The 22,756-nt window shown below is 40.6% G+C and overlaps 1 protein-coding gene across 1 annotated transcript in view; it reads right to left on the minus strand.

The window, feature by feature from the left end:
• GRIN2B (glutamate ionotropic receptor NMDA type subunit 2B) overlaps positions 1 to 22,756 on the minus strand; it is a 421,692-nt gene that overhangs the window by 117,752 nt on the left and 281,184 nt on the right. Inside the window, exon 6 of the mRNA XM_027035607.2 lies at positions 4,030 to 4,144. Within this exon, the coding sequence (XP_026891408.1) occupies positions 4,030 to 4,144 (115 nt within the window). The remainder of the gene's footprint in view (positions 1 to 4,029; positions 4,145 to 22,756) is intronic.

Consider the following 22,756-nt stretch of genomic DNA (forward strand, 5'->3'; position numbering starts at 1 on the left):
ACGGTAGCTTTGAGACTATGTTTTAAAACCTGAGAGGGTATTCACATGGTTCACACCAGCATCTGAATGAGTCTTCGTCAACCTGAGGCTCCTCGTTGAAAAGTGTAAGGCCTGCCTCCTCTGGGAGGTTGGGCCTCACTGAAAATGGCGCCCACCCTGCCCGCCAGACCCTTGCTAGCACTTGGCCTGCTCACACCAGCAGTGGAGAATGTGCCTGCTCTCCCGCTCTCTTCAGTAAACCACTCCGTCCACCTGGAGGCATTTCAGGCAGAAGTGAAATGCCTGGTCAGTATACTGACTCTCCTAAGCATATGAATTCTTCATTTATTTAACAGCTATCTTTTGAGCCATCACTCTAAGCCAGATACTCTTCTAGAGTATTAGGCTTATAGAGGTGAACAATGTCCTTGCTCCCAGGAAGCATCTGTCCTGGTGTGAAGAGACAGGTGATAATCAGGCAAATAGGCAAAACAGCAGACAAAAAAGTATCCTGAAGAAAATTAAAACGAACTGTTGTGATAGGGTGGCTCAAGCTCTACGTTAGCTTGAGTCACCAAGGAAGGCCTTCTGAGGAGATGATATTTATCTAAATGACAAGAATGACAAATATTCCCTGGAAGCTACTGTCCTTAGAAACAAACTCAGGTTCCTTTTGTATGCTTCAGCTCCCGCCCCAGTTCCATTCCAAGTGCTTACTTATTTACAACGTGAATTTTGTAATCCAAGAAGCTAGAGCCAGAAAGGGCCCTAGAAGTCGTCTTAATCTCATGCCATGATTTCAGACATGAAGAAAGAAAGAAAGATCCAGGAAAGTGAAAAGAGCAGGTCACACAGCTCGTTAAGGGCATGACCAGAAGCTGTGGGTCCTGTCTGTTGCCTCATTTTCCCCACAAATCCAGATTCCTTCCCCATTTATCTTCCCAGCTTCCATCTCCTCCCTGTCAAATATTCACCCTGGTGCCTGCCTCTCCGGAGTCCACAGACACAAAATCTTCCCTGGGCCACATGGTACCCTCCGGAGTGGTATTAGAAATCCTGAGAATACAGAGGGTCCTGGGGGTCAGGGTAACAGTGGAAAAAAAGGTTTAACTTCCCATGGTACAACTTCAGCACATCCCAGATATGCACTAGAGCTGTGCCTGGCTCCTGCCACCCGTCTCTGCCCACAAGGGAGCCCTAACAAGGGGCTCCACACTGGGGAGCCTCCTGGATCTATGAATTCAACAAACAGTAAAGACCACTCTTCAGCAATGTTCCCTGACTGAACCAAACCAGTATGAATATGTGATATTCTATGACCTCCTACCCCCTCCCAAAATGCTTTACAAAAAGATTAACCACAGAATTTCTTTAAATAACAAGCTCCCTTGTTTAAAGTACATTTAAAGTAAGGTCTATGAAAACTCAATCTACATAACGGTTTTATCTCCCCTCTGCCCCCCAAAAGAGGTATTACATCAAGGGCAGTAACGTAAACTTGGATTCTTAATGGTGGATTTTCGACTCTTGTATTATGCAATGGTTCTCATTCACCTGACACATACTTCTTGAACTGCTCTATGCAACACACTTTTCCAGGTTGCTGGGAGGACAAGACGATATAAAGACACAGCCTCTGCCATCTGGAAGCACGCATCCACACAACTCTAAAACAGGCAGATGGGACGGTGCTACAACAGAGGTAGGGACAACGGTTACGGGGGACAAGGGAGCGTGACAGATTATGTTTTGGTCAAAGATGAGAGAAGAAGACAGTAACAGTTTCACTGGGCTTCAAAGGACGGTTATTATTTGTATAACTGGACAACTCATTTCAGAAAAAGGAAACATGATACATGCTGTACAGGAAGGAAGCAAGACATACAGGGAAATATCTTAGAACAGAGAGAGCCCAATGTAGCTTGATGGTGAGACGGGAAACAGCAAGGGAGAGAAGACAGGCTTGGAAAGGTAGACAGGAGCCTTGAACACCAGAATAAAGTTTGGACCCAGTGCATAAACTACAGAAGCTTTGAACAAGGTTTGGGCAGAGAAAGAACATGATCAGAGTTGTGCCTTAGGAAACTCATTCTAGCAGCCATGTCCAGGACTGATCTGAATGGATAAAGGTAGGCATCAATTTAAAAAATTATCACATGCTTCCTGGATCATATAAGGAGGAATAAATTCAAGAGCTACAGTAAAGGTAGAACTGATGAGAAGGGAAGGGATGCAAATCCCAGGGAGGGTGACTAGTTTGGGAAAGGGCAGTAGTGGGAGTGGTCACAGGCCTCAGATTCCAGCCTAGAGAAGTCAGCACGAGTGATGGTAAGATCTCTGTAAGGAAAGAGAGGTGTGAGATGCCCCATCCTTGAGGCAGTAATCGTGAGTCTACTGCATAAAAGCTACGCAACTGGACATCTCTGATCCATGTACGAAGCCTCAGTTATTAATAACTCCTCTTCTGGAGATATACAGAGGTGCCTATCATACATGAGTTCCCAGAACACTTCTTAAATTATTATGTCTCTATAGCAGCAGTGAAAAGCAGCTTGATTGGAGTGCAGGGCAGGAGCCCAGGGGAAAACCACTTCTGAACAAATGATAACTCAGTAGAGGGAGAGCCACTTTAATCAAGAACACAAGGAATAATCTAAGTCTTATGGCTGTGCCCTGATATAAGGAACTCTATGACAGATTGAAGTCTTTCAAGTTTAAGAATAAGGCCCCAGGTTCCTACTACGTGAGCCACACATGCTGTTTCACAAATGAGCATTCACCTAACTACCCGTCCAGGGCTCACGGACAGGACTGTGAATTTCAAGAAATTTATCTCTGGTCTCTTTTCCTGGCCCTTCTTTCTGGAAATATATAATGTGGGTTTCCTTCCAGTCAGAGCCATGCTGACATCTTGAAGCCTGTTCTCAGCCAACTGACTGAGTCCATAGAAATTGCTTTAAATCGGTGTTTCCCAACATGTTTTACAGACTATGAATTTCATGAACAAAGGGGTCTAATAATAAAATAAATTTTGAAAATATCAGAGTAAGTAAAGTTAGAGATGGCCCTTTGCTATAGACAGTATTCCTCTGAGCTTCCAAATGTTACTACGCTCTGGGAACCTCCCAGAAGGAGAGCCTGGAGGTATGTCTCCCAACCTTATTTATCTACAGAACCATTTTTCAGCAAAGAATCTCGAGGGACAAATGACACCTGAAGAACATATACCAGAGAAACACCAGTGCTGACATTGCTCTGGGGAGCATTTGTATTTAAGTAGGAATCGGGGATAAAATCAAAAGCAAATACCTGTTAAGTTCTTACTGTGTGCCAGGCACCTTTCTAAGTCCTTTGCATATATTAATCTATTTAATCCTCATAACAACCCTGTGATCTTGGTACTTTTATTTTTATTCTCATTTTATAGATGAAGACACTTGAGGCACAGAGTACTTAAGAGATTTGTACAAGGTCCTAAGTAGACAAGTTTGTGAGTAGAAGAGCTAGGAAGTGAACCTACGTAATCTGGCAATCACAGAAATTAATTTCTAATGGTAGAGTTTCAGATACTGTGGTCAGCTGTCAGCGGGAGAGATCCTGAGGAGAGCCTTGCAATGGCAAGCCTCTGATCACAGCAAATTCAAACCTATGTGCTTGTAAATTACGTTTCATCGGCCTCCCCAGGACACTGTGTAGGACCCAACTTCTGAATTATATCACTGATTTGATTTCTTCACTGAATTATGTTACATTATACATGTACACTCTTCCATTAGAATAAAGTCATGATTCACACAGCACCATAACCAATAAAAATGATAATGCATAAAGAAAATAATCTCTTGATTAACCAAAGGACAAGAACACAAAGATGCAAGTTGGAGAAACTTTGAGTTTGAGCTTCTCCTGTGCTCTCAAAGTATTGCACTCTAACGTCACAGCTCAGAGACCAAAACTAAGGTTTGGTTTAGTTTTCTTTTAATGTGTCGCAAAATTTTATGTCCCTACCCCATCTGCTTTGCTTGAGAATTGACAAAAGATATGTCCTACCCTCTCCCACTTCCTCTCCTTGTTCAGAAGGATTATCACCAGTTTCGGGTGCATCTGGTAACCATCTTCACTGAAGGACAGATTTCTTCCCTCAAAAGTGACATTGATCAGATATCTGTAAAGATAAAAGAAAACAAAGGTTAAAAGTATGAAGAAGGTATGCCAAGAATAAGACAGGAAGACAGAGGGAAAGGTGAATGGAGACAGACACCTAGATAGACATACAAATATCACCGTGAAACTGTTAAGCATAGAGACATTCAAGTTTTCATTTAATAGGAATAATATGAAAAGATAAGAAACCTACTTCATTAGGTTTGTAAGGCTTAAATGAGATAACTTCCCACCGAGGCCTGGGACGTAGTAAACCCTCCTTAAGCATTAATGGTTATTATTCACAAAGGGAGGTCAATGAAAGGGTGGAGTTGGTAGAGAGAAGAAAGGGGGAGTGTACCAAGACAGCTTTCTGCTAAGAAAGGTGGCACACTGGAGCATAGGGTCTCTCTGACTCTCAGAGATATGTACACACTTTTGAACTCTTGCCAAGATCCAGGCCATGCTTCTAAGAGCTGTGAGAGGAGTCCAGCAGTCAGGGGTCTGGTTCCTCAGGATACATCTGGAAACTGGGGCTACTGCATTGTGTATAGTGAACAGAAAATACCGGGGGGTGAGGGGGGTTGGAGGAAGGAGGGAGAGGTATCTCAGAAAGTATTCCAGGCACAGGCACGTAAATTAGCAGTAACTCTGGAAGTAACTGGCGTCAAACCAATGAACTTATCTTCCCCCTCAACACCTGCACCTCCAGCTCACCCCTGTTCCTCTGCTGGCTGCTCCGATCTGATGAAGAGCTCCCTCACTGGGAATTCCCACAGGCGTGCTCATTACAACCACATTAGTGCAACTGTGCTGATGGTAATTAATGTTCCTTTACCATAATGGCCCAAGGAGTCAATAATGATTAGCTCAGTGTTCACATGACATGCTACTCTAGAGCCTTGGGTCTGATGCCGTCGTGAGGTGTCTCTGCTGAGAAGCAAAAAAGGTATCTTGTAATTGCCACCAGGGTTCTAGGGGCTTCGAATTTGTGACCAACAACAGTTTCCTAACACACTGAAGGGAAGAAGAATGTATCAGGAGGCAGCTTAAAGGATCCTGTTTTAAGTCTTCTCATTCAATGAAACTGTGAGGCTCTTTGTTCTTCCAGGTAACATTAGGTTAACTAACAAGGTTGCTAAGATGCAGATCCTTCAGGCACTTATAAAAAGAATACTAGACGTCATGAACCAAACCCGCATGGACCACTTATTATTTCAAGAGCTGCCTGGGCTTTTTCAGCCTGTCATTCTCTGGTCTTACGGTCTTCACAAATGCAATCAAGAACACAGAAGGCCTCAAAAGAATAGAGGCCTCTAGAATCTCAGAATTGAAAGAGACTTTCGTAGTCAACTGGTCCACCACTTCTCACAGTTTATGCTTTCCCTCTACAACAGAAAATTGGCTCTCTCAGCCCTTCTTGTTATCACTGCACCCTCTACCATCAAGAGTGCCATCTCACTGTTGGGCAGGGTGCCTTTTTTTATTTTTTGTTTTGTTTTGTTTTGTTTTCTACTTAAAGTTGAAATCTGCTCAGGGCACCTTGGTGGCTCAGTGGGTTGAGTGCCTGACTTTGGCTCAGTGAGTTCGTGAGTTCGAGCCCCACATCAGGCTTGCTGCTGTCAGCACAGAGCCCACTTTGGATCCTCTGTCCCCCCCTCTCTCTGTCCCTCCCCAGCTGTGCTGTCTCAAAAATAAACAAACATTAAAAAAAAAAGCAATTTGCTTTCCTGAAACCCCTGGGTACTGGCTCCTTCTTAGATATTATTCAGTCTTAGTCTACTCCTTCTTCCACATGAAAGCTCTTCAACTATTCAAAGACAATTATCATGTCTACCTTGTAAAGTAAATTTTAATCTTTGAAGAAAACTGAAGCTCACTTAGTTCTACAATTTTATTTTATGTTTTTAAACATTAAAACAAATTTTTTATTATTTATTTTTGAGAGACAGAGCGGGAGTGGGGGGAGGGGCAGAGACAGACAGGGAGACACAGAATCTGAAGCAGCCTCCAGACTCTGAGCTGTCAGCACAGAGCCTGACGCGGGGCTCGATTTCACAAACTGTGAGATCATGACCTGAGCCAAACGAAGTCGGGCGCCCAACCGACTGAGCTACCCAGGTGCGCCTAGTTCTATAATTTTTACCTGATAGGAAACTGAAGCACTGAGAAGTCAAATTATTTTCCCAATGTCCTACAACTAATTTAGAGCAGAAATTACATTTTAAGCCATATTTCTAGTCCCATGATCTCTTTACCACACCAGCCTGACATATGTCACATCAGGTTTAACATCACCAGTTCCTTCACGTAGTTATCATATGCCATGACTTCAAGCCCCCATTCTCCTTATCCCCTGGCTGCTCTTTCTGGACACTTCCAACTGGTAAAAGTGTAGTGCCTCCTAATTCAACTCAACACTCCACACAGCATCTCCTCCATCCCTTGTACTGCCCCTCATCTCTCGGGTCCATGCTGCTTGCTCAAGCCCATCACTAGTTAGAAAATAATAATCAGGTCTCCTATACTTTACAACTTCAACACTCCAGCCAAAGCCCTATATAATTCATTCCAAGGAACAGAATTACAAAACCACAAAACACTTCAAACTAACAAACCAGAATTTAAGCACCCAATGTAATTAACTTGGAAAATACATTCTTATTATAATAATACTGCATTGCTTAGAATAATTTCTGGAATTCTTCAGAGAAGGTTAATGAGGCATGCAAAAAAAATTAGTTTTCTCTCTCTCTCTCTCTCTTTTTTTTTTTAGAGGAAAGGGAGGAGGAGAAAGGGAGAAAGAGGAAGGGAAAGAGAGAGAAATTAGTTACCTAGCTTAAGCACCCTCTTTTTTCACCTGACATGGCTCTGAATAATTCTGACTTTATCTAAAAGACCTTTACAATGTTTTTTAAGAAATGTCCATTTCAGAAAGCAATTATGAGAAAAGTTCCAAAAACAAGTAATAAGAAGCATAAATGCTTCTCAAGATGACTTCTTTGAAGGGGACAGCATTGAATTGGGTGTATAAGTTTTAAAATTCAAACTGTCAGAAAATAAACTACATTCATGGGTAATGTAATTGCTCTGTAGTTAAATTTTTCTAGTTATTCCTGTTGCACATCCTTTTGATTTTTTAAATGAACTCCCTCTGGGATGTTCTTTCTCTTACAGCTCTACAGGTCCATTTTATTCTACCTAGACACTTCTCATGTATTTTACACTTATCAAAAATATTGATACATTTTATGACAATATGCAAAATATTCTTCTCAAAGTATCCCTTAATTATTCATATCCTTCAGCAGTATGCAGATTAATCATTCACATTGTGTTTTTCTGAGTAATTCCCTCTAACGTGCCAACATTTGGCTATTAGTGAGGAGCTTGCAAATACACACCCGCCCTGAACAAGGATGCCCTTTGAATAGCAGAACAAAGCAGTCCATTCACTAGGGACAGCAAGTGTGATAAAATAATCAGGAGTGTGGTCACTTCTAGGCATGGGACTTTGGCATTTCTTCTTCAAAATGGAAACACCATTCTACCTCCTGCTTATCAGAGAAGCCCAATGTGCTAATCAAATGAAATAATGGATTAAAAAAATCAAATGAAATAATGGATAGGAAAACTATAGAAAACAGGATACAAACATAAGGTTATTTAATGGGAAGAAATCAGAAAAAGAAATATATTAGTGTCATTTGAATATCTAAAGGCAAGAAACTTGCCTCATTTTGGATCTTGTGAGTTAAAGTGTGATAACTACATTATAACAAGACCCAATTATCAATGGAAGACACACTGGAGGAATGGAGATTGCACTCCACGTAGGGAGGGATAAACTAGGTCAAATGGTCACATTCGTCAATTTAACTTTCCATAAGGCCTGAAAATATCCAACCACCTTTGGATCTGGCTGCACTTTGCCAATTTTGAACATTAATTAAAATCCCAAAGCTTCCATGTGTAAATCCTTGGTAAAGGATTAAACTATAATTAAGATGGGACAGACATTCTGTTTTCCTCTAAACGTGTCATCCTCAAGCAGACAGTCAGAAAGCCTAGCTCAAGTGGCAGTCAGATTCAGAAGCTCTTCCTGGAAGACTCTAGGCCCCTGGAAATCCCAGCAAGGTTTGGTGTATATATATATATATATATATATATATATATATACACACACACACACACACACACACATACACATATTGAATGGCAAAACAACTATATATATATATATATATATATAATATATATATATATATATACACACACACATATATATATAGCTTGATTTGTCTCCAGGATGCAGATGGACCCTAACGAACCTCCTTGTGTCTCATAAAGTTCTAATACTACACAGAACCTCAAACTGTTAGAACCAGAAGAAAATTTAGAAACTACCCATTGAGGGAAGGGGAAAACAGGTCCCAAGATGCTACCCTTATTTTCCAAGGTGACCTGCCCGTTCAGTACTGGAGTTCAAGTCTTCTGGTTTTCAGTTAAGTGTTCTTTTCGTTATAACACCTAGTGAAGGTGAAAGCAGTTTTGTGAGCCCCAGATGTGCATTTTAGCACTCTCATGTCACGTGTCATGCCTTGGACTATGTAGATCCCTAATACAGACTGCATGAAATAAAATGCATCTCATTTCCTGCTTGATTCCTTGTTGAGAAAGAGCCTCAGAACCCCGATGGGCTCAGAGCCAATACATTTGCTTTATATGGCTAAAGTCATACTCCAGTGGGTTTAATGAGGTCAAGCTGAGGTAAAAAAGCCCTTGTGCCTCTTTGACATTGACCATGCCACTCAGAGCTCATCCACTGCACCACAATGATACCTAAAGCAATGATTTAGCAGGATGCCCTGTGTGGGAGGCATCCAGAAGAGCTCTGCTAGAATTTTCCCAGCAAACCAAGAGCCCTGGCACTGTAATTCTCATTCTGCCCTCCATACTTTTACAAGGCCCTCAATTTTTAAAATTAATGTCTGTTAATAAGAAATATACGTGGTAATGAGAAAGATAAGTCTTTCCCTTCATCCAATCCTTTAATTTCTAGATGAAGCTGATGGAAGTCCAGAAGGATTTGTGGCTTTACCAAGATCACATGACGGGGCTGGAAGCAGGATCCAGGTACCCTCACCCAGGGTCCAGCACATCTCAAAAACAGTAGAATTTTTCATAGCTCTCAGTTTCCATTCTCTAGCTATTAAGAGTGAAGCAATAAAGGAACAAAATTCCAGGCACAAAACTTGAATTCTTGATCCCTTGTTTACAATTTCTAACTCCAAAATTCTGTAACTCTATAACTGAATCTTTGGTGTGTTACTTACTTTCTAAGGCCTTCAGCTCCCTCATCTATAAGACTGACTGGTTCACACTATCTTCCTTGCCTGATGAGGGAAGTACAGGGCTGCTCCCCTGACATGAAATAGATTATCTATTTCATCTGTTACATTACATTATTATACTCTCTATCATCTGAACGGCAAAACCACAAATCTTTCCGTCTTTCTCTTGTCTCTCTTAACCACTTTACTATTTCACTTAGTATTCTTTCATACACACATTTCCTCTTGAAATAGTGGAAACAATTTCTCACAGGATTAGAAATAGCAGACTTTAAAACATTTAAAAGCTACCTGATTAGAGACCGGTATTAGGGGAAGGAGGCAAGGATATTGAAAAGTTGGACAGTCAGTGTTATGGTTTGGTAAACTAAATAGAAAACTTCTGACTTTTCCCCACCTTAGAAATTCACAATTATCAACGTAAATCCAAAATGACCAGTACAGTGCTGTCTACACGGCAAGCCATGGCCAGGGAAATAATTGTCCACTAGACTCACCAATGGGTTCTTCTGAGATTAAGCCCAGGAGAAATATATCATTAGTAAGATATCCTACATGCAAGCGAAGATTTAGACATTGTCCCAAAATGCTAATGGAAAATAAAGAGAAAGAGAAAGAGAAAAGAAACTGAAGAGGAAAGGACTGTAGTGCGCATTCTCCATAACCACCCATCACCACTACTAGCCAGTGTAGCATGGAGAGTGTTTTAAGAGCAAGGATCATGCAGTCAGACAACCTCTGTTCAAATCCTAGACCCATCAGTTCCTAAACTGTGTGGCCATCTTTTCAAGATGCACGAATTATTTTATTCTTGCCAGTAATGGTTTTCTTTTTAAGGAAAAGGTATTTGAAGAAGTTTTAAAGGTTTCCTCTGACATATAATGTCATATATAGAAATATTACACCACGCTGTTGAACGGAATAATTAGAAATACCAGTTTCCTAAGCTGTAAAATACAGTTCTTTTCTCTTATTTCCGTATAACGACACTTAATAGAGAACCTCAGGAAAAACTAATTTAAAGAGTGCGTTGTCATATTAATTTAATAATTGCTTGAAAAAGATTAAAAAATAGTTTGTCTTCCAGTAAATTAAACATTTTCTCTGAAATGGCGTTTATATCATTAATCTATTTTGCAAACCATTCTTCACAAATCACAAAGGGTTCAAGTTTGGGCTAGTCCATATTTTAGTGATTTAAATTCTAAATTCCCAGTGTTAAATTAATGAGATAGTAAAGTATCTTGAGGACTGACTGATATAAGTTTAATATACTTCCTCTCACCTGCTGGTGGTGAAGATTGTGCTCTGGCCCCTTAGCAGCCTGGGCTGAGCTGAGTTCATTTGAGGAGTAAATGGTGATGTATCAATTCACCATCTATTGCAACCAAGAGGCTTCTCAGGCCCCTTGGCCTAACAGAGGGAAAAAGTGCTGCTTCATGAATGAATGCCATGAATTATTTTCATGTGAAATGAAAGTGGAGAGGCATTGCTGGAAGTTGCTCAGCAATCCCTGCTTGAATATAAGAAGACCGAGAACATTACCGTTCCTCCAGAAAGATGTTAAAGCAACGAGCATATTCTGAGTGGCTATGCCACGAGCTGCAATGACCTCATGCCTACCCACCAGTAGTACCCTTTCACCAAGTTGGGTCGATGTGGCAGGCCATAGCCAGAAAACAATTCTCCTCTGGACTTCCTGATGGGTCCATCTGGATCAAACCCAGGAACTTGTCCTCATTAATAAAATAGCCTATCCTCAAATGAATGACAAAGCCCGGGCAATGCCTCAAAATGCTTTAGTGGTGAGGAGTAGAAAGAAAACAAAAGGGAGAAACAGAATAGGTTAAGCAAAGAGGAAAGGAATGTGGTATGCATTGAATACACACATACACAACAACAACAACCATCAACAACGGGCCCTGCAGTGGGGTGTGTAAGAGCAAGGACACTGGGGTCAGACGAGCCCTGCCCAAGTCTTTGATCCGCCAGTTCTGAAGCTGTGTGATCTCACAAATTATTTAACTTCTGTCTCCATTTCTTCCTCATTAAGGATGTGAATAAAAACAGTACCTACCTCATAGGACTGTTGTGAGGATCAAGTAATTCAATACACAGATCGGACTTAGAAATGCACCTGTCCCCCAGTGAACATTATGTGTTAGCTGCATCTCTTACTGTAATTACCTTTTTTTTTTTTTTTTTTTTGGTTGCTTGGTTATCAGAGAATGTAAGTTTGCAGGGACTTTGGGAATCAGTCTAACTTTTCATATTTAGAACCAAACGCACCAAGGCCTGGGGAAATGCTGCTACTCTTTGGCAGGTTAAATTCAGAATCTGAGTCTCCTAATTCCTAGGTCTCTGCTTTTTCCCAATGCCACCAGTCCAGAACATTTCCTCTCATTCCGATAATACCCCAAACTCTGAAGGCTCTGGACCATTTGGTTTCTTACTATGATCAGTAACCCTCGTGAGGGTCTGTGTAGTGGGGAATCACTCAAATATACTTCAATATAAAGTTCACTTCCTGAGAAAGGCAAAAGATGAGCTCATATCCCCATAGTTTTGGCCTAGAAAAAGTGACTCCTCAAAATGACCCCCATTCTGATCTCCTAGAGCCCTGCTTTCAACACTCTGTAACTCTCTTTAAAATTCCTTTGGAGGGGGGCACATCCTTGTTTGTGTATTCCTTGGAAACTAGTGAGGCCACCCCCCCCCCTTTTTTTATTGCTACACCATTTCATTTAATGCTTTCTTAGACACACAGTAGGGAACAGGTATACCTAATCACAACAGTGAAGTTTTCCCTATTTTTTAAAGTTTTTATTTAAATTCCAGTTAGTTAACATACAGTGTAATATTAGTTTCAGGTGTACAATATAGTTATTCGACCTTCTGATGTCAATTAACAAAGTGTGCTGAACAGCAAAGCTGTTTCCCATTCAGGAAACTGTGCACAGAACTCAGTAATGGAAAAGGAATCCCTCCTTGCTCTCATGCCCATAAACTTTAGTCACATCCACTATAGCTGAGACCTGCTAAAGTGCTAGGGAAATTCAGAGTTACTAGAGGCAGTCGGAAAGGTGGAACTTCCCAGTGGGAAGGAATCAAGTAACTCTTCTGGATACTGTTATTGCCACCTATCTCTTTTTGAGTTCATATTTCCATTATATACATAAGTTAAACTCATTTTCCTTTTAAAAAGTCCTGAATAAAAAATTTCTTTCCTGTTCCATAAATGAGGTGCTCAATATGTTGCAATATAGACTTACAGGCTATCAAAGCTAAGTGGTTGGACCTTCCCAGAGAAAACACCAAGACAGGTCAAAGGCGAGCTGATCTCTGAGTACACTGATATTTCTTTTTTATGCCCACTAATAATTTTAAGGTGAAGACTTGCCTCTCTGACACCCACTTTAGCCCATCAGCTGGCAATACTGCTCAGGGGCTATGCCAAGACCAGCCAAACAATGACTGGCAAAGATTTCTCTAGGACATTCACCTTTGACCATAAGCCCTTTTCTTCCTGTGAACTTTCAGACTGAATTATAAGAAACCCTGGGCATATATATACCCAAGAAGCCCTTGGTCAAAAATTCAAAGTGATCTGGGAATGATATCAGGGGAAAAAAATAAGGAGGCGCTTCTTTTCGTTTTTGAGCTTTCTCCATTTCCTCAATTTGTTCTTCTCTATTCTGGAGCCCCTCTCTATTCTCTATTATACTTCAGGTGGTCAACAAAATTAACACATCAGCAGTACCTCCATACACAATGGCTCCCACCGCCTCTGTAGCTACCATAAGCTTAATTTCACAACTCCCTCCAATAGTTCTAATAAAGGGTAGCAAAAAGGGTGAAAAAATGAATTATTGAGGTGGCTTCAGTTGCAGGGATTAGGAGTGGAGGTTATGAGTTGCTGTCATCCATGGGAAAAGGGGGTTATCATTTAGTCTCCCAGTAATGGTTGTCAGACGTCTTCAAATGGATATTTCTAGAAGCAATTATATTGAATGGCAGGGAAAGAGGGTCAAAAGAGGGAGAATATTCCAGGGTCAGGTGATGGTTTCCAACAGACAGAGGAGTCAAGATGCCTGGGTGAAGATTAAGTCTTAGGGGAGATAGGTGTTCCATAATTACATCATGCTGCACATGCCATACAAAAACAGCAGTATTCAAAAACATTTCTCTGTCTTCAGAAAACCCAGGGAGCCATACCTACCCCATGGAGAAAGCCCTTTCACATAGAAAATAAAATGATTTTTTGAGTCTAGGGTCCAGGGAAAGACCAGGGGAACAAAAGAGATGCTAAGTTCAATATAAAATGGGAATGGAGAAAGTGAACCATCAGGAAAGTTGGTCAGCAACTTGGTTAATGTGGCTCCCCCAGCACAGTGTGGAGAAATGGCTTTCCGGGACTACGGTTGAGTGGGAGGACCCATCCCCAAAAGTACGATTGGATTTGAAGGTACAGGAAATGCATACCAGGCAATAGTGAAAGGGATCTCACAGAGTTGAAAACAGTGAGATGAAATGTATATCTAATCAACGAGAATACACCAAGATGGAAACCATAATGCCAAGGTGCTGGTCAAAGGTTACTAGCCAAACACACATCCTATGTTTCTAGAGTTTTTGCAAGTGCTGCTCTACATCACAGTACTTTATGGCACTGTTTTCAGATCAGGTTAGGATAGAGAGGTCAGGGAAAGATTAAAGTTTTTGTTTATTTAATTTTAGTTAGCTACTTAAGACACCCGTTGATCTTTTCCAATATTCTAAAATAAGCCTGACCCTTGAGTCAGAATTTAAAGCAAGGTGAGGGCAAGCATTTATTTAAAACAAACTCTATTTCCCTCTTTGCTTGTCCTCAAAAGGACAGCACCATGAACCCCAAATGTATCCTTCACAGGGAAGCTAAAAGAAACGTGTAATCATTTCTCCCTGCTGTACTGTGTGGGGGCTAGAACTCTGCTGTTCCTTCTTTGTCAGGGGATCCTAGCTCTTTCTCTTCCTCTGTAGGTTGATGTTTCCATGGAAACATGCTCTTTAATGCTTCTGAAATTACTGTGCATTTATACCATTAACTCTTTGTTGACCAAGGCAGGTCATAAAGTGATTTGTTTTCCAATCTCTGAAAAGTAATTCCATTTCCTATCTCATTTTACTTCAAACTGTTGAAAAAAGTTAACTGACACCTGATTGTCCCTTTTCCCCTATCAGACCTCACTCCTTAACCCTTGCAATCTTGGCTTTTGCCTCTATCATTCTACCAGAACTCTTCAATTTACACGGTTATCAATAATTGAAGGTCAACAAAAATAAAAGCAGTAGGCTTTGCTTCATCATCATTCTCCTAGACATTATACAGCTTCTAACAGTTGACACTCCCAAATTTTCAGCAGCTATCCTTTCCCTTGTTTATTTGTTGTTTAAAATAGAATAATTTTTTGATTCTCCTCATACTTCTTAAGTTAGTTCTCTTTCCTTTTCTGTCCATTTTCACTTGAAACCCCCTAGCTTGGGGGCACCCCAAGACTGTCACCCCTGCTCTCTATTCTCTCCCCAAGACTCATTCATAGCCATCATATCAGCCATCACTTCTACATCAAGGCCTCCAAAATCTCCATCAGAGGTCCCATCTCCTTCCTGACCTTCAGTTTGATATCTCTGATTGGACCACTCTACCTGAGTGTTCTGATATCAGGTCAAACATAGCAAAGTCAAGTCCAAGTCAAGTTCTCGCCTTTTGGCAACAAGACCACTACTCATGCAGTGTTAAAATTCTGGCACAGCTTTGACTTCTCTCTTTCTGTTATAATTTCATCTTTGCAACATGAATGAAGAGAAAAATAAGCTGACCGCTCTTATTAGCTGCATTCTCAGAAGCAATAAAATCAGTTAAAATGTCAGCTGTAGTTTAGCATTATGTATAAAATAAGTTGATTGATATTTTTCCCCTTCTCAGAATTTTGTCTCCCCAAGGTAAATGAATCTCATGGATGTCTAGCCTATAAGTGAAATTGCTTGGAAGTTGTATTTCTGTCCTGGTCATTCAATTAAAAAAAAAAAAAACCCTCTAATAATGCTACTATTTATTGAGTACATGCCAAGCTCTGTTCTGGATGCCTTGCATTATTTTAAATTCTCACAGACATGCTATAAAATAATAGATCACATTATAATGGAGGTCCAAGGTTGGTGGCACTGGCAGTTGATCTCACTTAATTCTGTGCGATTCTAAAACCCATACTCCTTCCACTGCCTCATACTAAGAATAATGTTGTCAAGAGAAGCAACGGGCAGGAGAAAATTTCTAACATGGCAGGACTAAAATCCAAACCCAGATCTGAATGGCTTCACAGCCGGGGCTCTTAATCATTATTTAAACCACCACGAAGCATCAGTTGCCTTTAATTGTCCCTCGTGCCAGCCTCATAAGGGAGGTCGACAGAGAAGAGGGTGAAACACACTGCCTCTGTACAGCTCTAAGAAAGACTGGAGGCACATTGCTGGTCAAGACACACATACAGAATAACAAGAGAACTCCAGACTCTAGGACTGTCAATCTGTCATATTTTACAAGCACTAAGCTAAAAAAGTGAAGAAATGGAATTAATTTTCCTTATAGGAAAACAGGAAACAAACCACAAAGTAGTAAGCTTGACTAGACTTACAGAGGAATTAATTCTCAGATCACACTCTGGGAAGAAGTAACTTATGAAAGTCTAGGGCTATATTCTTGGTGTTCTTGTTAGAGACACACAACAAGAGCTAGAATATTTATTTACTTGGCGTGGTTAAGAATCGAAAAAGTTTATCTTGCTTTGGCACAGAATATCTAACCTCTCTCTGGACTTAAAGTACAATATTAAAATACTTATTTGGAGCTACAATCAACTCTCAGTTACCTTCAGTAACGGAGGCAGAACCATACTCATGATCTGAATAATCAAATACATAGCATATTCTCGGTACTTAGCTTGCTTCTTCCTTCTTTGCCTTCTTTCCTGTATGCTTTTCTTTATCTTTTCCTTTATTTGAGGTTTTTTTTTTGGGGGGGGGGGAATTCAGTAAGGGTCTCCGTTCATTTTAGACATTTTCAGGACACGAATTCTTCCTCTAAGTGCATGAATCCCAGTTCTATCCCTGTGGTCCTGACCTCTTTCTCATCCCCCATTTCTATGTCTTGTTGGCCATTTCCACCTGATTCCCCATTACAAACTCCAAGTGTAACAGATGGGTTTGTTTTATCTTCCCCCTCAAGATAGCTAACTTCCTAATTCCCCTCTCTCATTAGCATTTACCAAGCACTTGGAATAGTGCATGACACACAGTAGGCTCTCAGCAAATATTAGCTATTAATATACAAATATTTGTTTATCTTGAAACCTCCCAGGTGTTTCTGACTGCTTCCTTTTCTTAGTTTTCCATGCCCCGTGAGTACCCTAAAACATTCCTGTTTTTACAAAATAATTATTGCATTTGTCTCTTCCTTCTTATCCCCACAATTTTCATCCTAGACCAGGCCTTTAAATTATCACACCCAGTCCCCTCCTGGGCCCTCTGCCCAAACGCCACTTGAACTTAATCTTGCTAGACTTTTTAGTGCTATGTCACTCCTGCTCAAAACTCTCCAATGGCTCCCCATTCCCCAGAGCAAAAAGCTACCCTCAGTCAAGGCTCTCTACCTCCTGGCCCTATCTATCTATTTAGAGTTCTCTCATCCTCTATATGAACTCTTGCTGAAGCTAAGTGGCAGCTTTACTGTCCCCTGAATGTTTTGTCAACTTTCTTACCTCTCTTCTATTTTCACTCAATTGAGTAATCCAAATCTTGCTCATGCTTATGGACTCAGGTCAAGTCTTACCCTCTCTCTACACCTCCCTGACATTCAAGGTGTCTCTCTCTCTCTCTCTCTCTCTCTCTCTCTCTCTCTCTCTCTCCCTCTCTTCTCTCCTCCTGCCCTTTCTAGCTGCCAGTCTACATTTCAGTACTTCATCATTACCAACATGACCTGTTTTGTTCCTTTTTATTACTTAACTTTTCATGTGTCTGTATCTTGTTTTCCATGATAGACAATACACTATTGGAAGGTAAGAATCAAATCTTGTCCTTTTACTATCCTTTTCAGTATTCAAATTAGTGCCTTGCTTGTGTTAAGTATTCGATAAATATTTATTGATTTGTTTTGAACTTCCAGAAGACTGCTCTTGAAAGTCTCCCTTGCTACTTTTCACTTCCCAGCCCCTCAACATGTACCGCTTCTCTCTCTCTCTCTCTCTCTCTCTCTCTCTCTCTCTCTCTCACACACACACACACACACACACACACACACACACACACTTAACACTGAGTAAAAATTCATGTGGAAGAAAGTGACTGTCCAATTATCGATTAAAAAAAAAAGGTATAACTACAACCTATCTAACTTTTCTGAAAACATGGAGACAAAAAGTGGAGTTGATTTCATTCTTGCATGGGTCTTTTAAAAATTTTCCCCCTTCGGGAACACCTGGGTGGCTCAGTTGGTTAAGCGTCCCACTGGATTTTAGCTAAGGTCATGATCTCATGGTGGGATTGCAGGATCGAGCCCTGTACAGGGCTCTGTGCTGACAGGAGGGGGCCTGCTTGAGATTCTCTCTCTTGGACCCTCCTCCTCCCTCACACTATCTTTCTCTCTCTAAAATAAACTTTAAGGCACCTGGTGGCCAGTCAGTCAAGCATCCAACTCTTGATCTCGGCTCAGGTTGTGATATCACAGTTAGTGAGTTTGAGTCCCACATGGGGCTCTGTGCTGGCAGCACAGAGCCTGCTTGGAATTCTCTCTCTCCCTCTCTCTGCCCCTCTCCTGCTCATGCCCTCTCAAAATAAATAAACTTAAAACATTTTAAAATAAACTTTAAAAGAAATTTTCCCCTTTGAATGTTCTCCCCTTTATACTGTCCATGAAAACATCTGTCTGCCCATGAGAATCACAAATCTTATTTCATAAGAAAGAAAAAGAAATAAAACTTTTAGATATTACTGTGCTGGCAATGATTTTTCTTTTCAGTTTAGAAAAGAAAAACATTGGGGAAACCTGAAACATATGTAAAAAATAATATTTGCATGTTCTTCATCAATGTAAATTCACTTTGTTAGTTTAGGGACAGAGAAAAATAAAACTCATTTTGCTTATAACATTGAGATGAGAAGGTCTTTATGCTAAGTGAAATAAGTCAGGCAGAGAAAGACAGATACCATGTTTTCACTCATATGTGGATCCTGAGAAACTTAACAGAAGACCATGGGGGAGGGCGAGGAAAAAAAAGTTAGAGAGGGAGGGAGCCAAACCATAAAAGACTCTTAAAAACTGAGAATAAACTGAAGGTTGATGGGGGGTGGGAGGGAGGGAAAAGTGGGTGATGGGCATGGAGGAGGGCACCTGTTGGGATGAGCACTGGGTGTCGTATGGAAACCAATTTGACAATAAATTATATTTAATTAAAAAAACAGATAAGAAGATGTGGTGTGTGTGTATATATATATATAATGGAATATTACTCAACAATCAAAAAGAATGAAATCTTGCCATTTGCAACAATGTGGATAGAACTAGAGTGTATTATGCTAAGCGAAATAAGTTAATCAGAGAAAGACATATGATTTCACCCATATATGGAATTTAAGAAACAACACATGAACACAGGGGAAGGGAAGGAAAACTAAGATAAAAACAGAGAGGGAGGCAAACCATATGAAACTCTTATTAAACACAGAGAACAAACTGAGGGTTGCTGGAGGGGGGCTGGGTTGGGGATGGGCTAAATGGGTGATGGGCATTAAGGGGGACAACTGTTGGGATGAGCACTGGGTGTTATATGTAAGTGATGAATCACTAAGTTCTACTCCTGAAACCAATACTACACTGTATGTTAACTAACTTGAATTGAAATTAAAAAACAAAAAACAAAAACAAAAACAGAAAAACAAAAGGGGAATTTATTTTTTGTTTTGTAGTATTTTTCAATTTTTGAGAAAAATTAAATATTCTCACTGGGGAAAGGAGATTAAGTTTTTTTTCAATGTTCACAATAACTACAAAATTCCTCCATTACCTCTCCTCCCTGCCTGCCCTTCCCCAACTAATCCATCCCATAAGATCAGAAGAGAAACTGAGGGTGAATATTCCTAGTAAGATCTTCTCTACATTTGGCTCACCTCTTGATAACCCAGGATATATCTGCAGAGATGCCTATGGGTCAATGCAGAAAATGCACAAAGTGAATATTTCACAGGTGGGAAATTAAGAGCTGAGGATAGTTCAGACTTTCTCTTTTGTAGATAACACCAGGATGCGAAGTAGTAGTCCAGGTGGAAATCAGAAAGTTATTATTAATAAGTCTCTCTGAACCTTAGCAAAGGTTTAATCCCTGTGAAAGCAGAGGGAAGTTAATTTGATTAACACTTGCCTGAATTCCCTCCTATTTGGGCATCCTACCATAACCTAGAGGAATTTAGCATTTGAGTCAATTTCCTTCTCTCTCTTCCAGTCACTGCCGGGTCGCTTTGATTATATAAAGTTAAAACACATTCGATGTGATTGGGGGAGAGGAGAAAAACAGCCTGAAGAAATGCAGTGTTTGATGTGTTTAATTACAAAGGGGGTTAGGGTGGGTGTCAAGAGAAAGAGAATGTGAGGGCGCAGGCACACACTGGAGAGGAAAGAAGAGATGGAGAGAAGATGAAGCAGCACGCAGCATGCTGGATAACATTTCCATGGCAACCACATCACATGCACAGAGAACAGCCAAAATAAGTCAAGATCCAAGTAAGTAGGTGTTGGTGGAAGAGGAGATTAGAACTCGGCAGTGGACAAAAACCACTAGAGGAGATGAATGATCTTTGTGAGTTCAACTCTCCTTCCCATTTCTTCTTCTAACCATACTCAAAGCTCCAGTTTGAGCGAGAAGGCAAGTGAAGTGTGACTGCTGCCCAATCAAAATTTCATCCAGGAAGGTATCAGGATGATATGAAAGAAGCTTAAGAGTCCACAGTAAAGCCCAAAGTGAGGTAAATACTTTCCTTATAGCTGTTAGCTTGATTTGACAACTTTTTTTCAGCCATTTGAACAGGAGGAATAAATTTGTTTTCATTTTTCAGGTGGCTTAAGGAAGGGAAACAACATTAATGAAAATATTATTGGGCATGAAAAGATAGGCAAAGTTCCTGCATGAGTGGTCTAGGCTGCCTGCCCACTGGTGAAATCTACCCCTGTAATATAGGGAGAAGGCTGTTCAAAAATATAGTCAAGATGACCCTGGAAAAATTAGGTACTTGCAAAGATGTTTTTCCTTTTTCCTGAGACATTTAAAATTACCCAGAAAATAATAGCTTTTCCTTTCTAACTTGAGGGCATCACACAGAAGAACCATCAAGAGTGTCAGAGTTTTTGTGCTTTCCCACAGCATCCATGGAGAGCCCAAAGAGAGCATGTTACATGATGCTCCTTCACACAGCGTTATACCGAGAGGCTGAGCTATGTCTCCGACGCTCACCTGGGGAGCCTGTCAAAAATATGGATTCCTGGGCCGACCCCAAAGACAGGGATTCAATACGCCCGGGATAGAGCCTGAAAATATGTATTTCAAAGCTCCCTGGCAGTTCTGCTGTATAGACAGGTTTGGAAACCATCCACTGAAGCATACCTCCTTCCTCTCACTTCCCTACTCTCTGCAAAGAGTAAGCAGGCAAGCCTTACCTCACCCCCAGGAGTGGTAGAATCATCAAACCTAGCAGGAGTTGCCCTTCACACACTCACCAGGCCAGAAAAACATCATTCTGCATTAAAAAATTAATCTTAGAATAGCACAGGTCGCCAACTACTCCTGTCTGGGAGAGTCTGCTTTTGGAACCACTGTCCTATAAATGTTGGTGGGTAAGGGGTGAACTAGGGAGAAAAGAGAACAGTTTACACTGAAGAGCTTAGACAGTAAGCAAGAATAATTAGGTCTTAAAGTAAAATAAATAGCTAAATTTTGAATGAGAAGTGAAAGCACTCTTTATTCTCCTACCAATCCACAGAGGTACTTCCCTGCATCATATAACCTTGCCATAAAAATCACAGGCAATTCAAAGGATCCCTTGATATCACTTATCTCAAAACTCAATTCTTCTACCTTTTAATAACACCATCCTTCGGATTCAGATTTACACAACCCAACATTTGAGGAACCTCTTCCCAAACTAACTAATGTCTACCCAAAGTGGTGTTTACTAGGTGAGGCATCTGACAAGAGCAATATCAAGTTATTCAACAAATGATCACTGGGCCATACCATATGTCAGTCACTGTGAATACAGTGAGGAGTAAAAGACGTTACCTGCATCTCCCAAGCACTTACTCTATTAGGTATTTTGCATATGTTATTGCATGTAACCCCATATCACAGATGAGGAAACTAAGTCTCAGAAAGGTGACTCATGTGGCCAAAGTCATACACCTAGTAAATTACAGGATGGAATTAAAATTGACATTTGTCTGATCCCCAAATTATACTTTTGTAACCTACCACACTAGCTCTTTCCTACAGTTGGGGATACAAACAAACATATATCTATATAAATTAATATTGCTGACCATATGTCCACTCTCCCCCTCTACTTCAATCCCCAAACTGGTACCAAGAACACATGGATTTATCAAGGGAAAAAAAAAGAATGCCCTTTTTTGAGAAGGGATGAGAAACTTCTGTTCCTTTGTCCAGGACTGGGGAAAGTGAAGATAGCCTTTCCATGAGTGGAGTAAATACATATATCTATATATAAATATCTATATCTTTGTCTTTCCTTTCATTTCTCCCCTTTGATAAGGCTTGAGACTTTGCCTTTCTTCTACTTGAGAGGCGATAGACTCTGATGAATAATGAGGATTTGATAGATCAAAGACAAGGAAAAAGAAGTTTGTTGTTTTATGGAAAGCTGCAAAGGGATCCCTAAGGATGCCCCACTCAATTATCCAAAGACAGAAAACACACAAGAAGCAGCATTTATCAAGGAAATAAAAGAATTTGTATTTTGGGGTGTGCCCCATCAGTCATATATATGTGTACGGTAACACCAGGAAGTGAGAGCACAGGGAAGGACACACAGAAGCTGTGTGAGAAGGAGCTTATGGCTTCACAAGGAGAAACTAGTTTAGCTGGGTCTTAAAGAATGAGTTCACCTGGAAGACAAGAGAGGGATGGAGAGCCTAGAGGATACATCATGTGCAAAGGCAAATGTCTGCAGGAATGGCGATA

Source organism: Acinonyx jubatus, chromosome B4, assembly GCF_027475565.1.
Source record: "Acinonyx jubatus isolate Ajub_Pintada_27869175 chromosome B4, VMU_Ajub_asm_v1.0, whole genome shotgun sequence".
NCBI lineage: Eukaryota > Metazoa > Chordata > Mammalia > Carnivora > Felidae > Acinonyx > Acinonyx jubatus.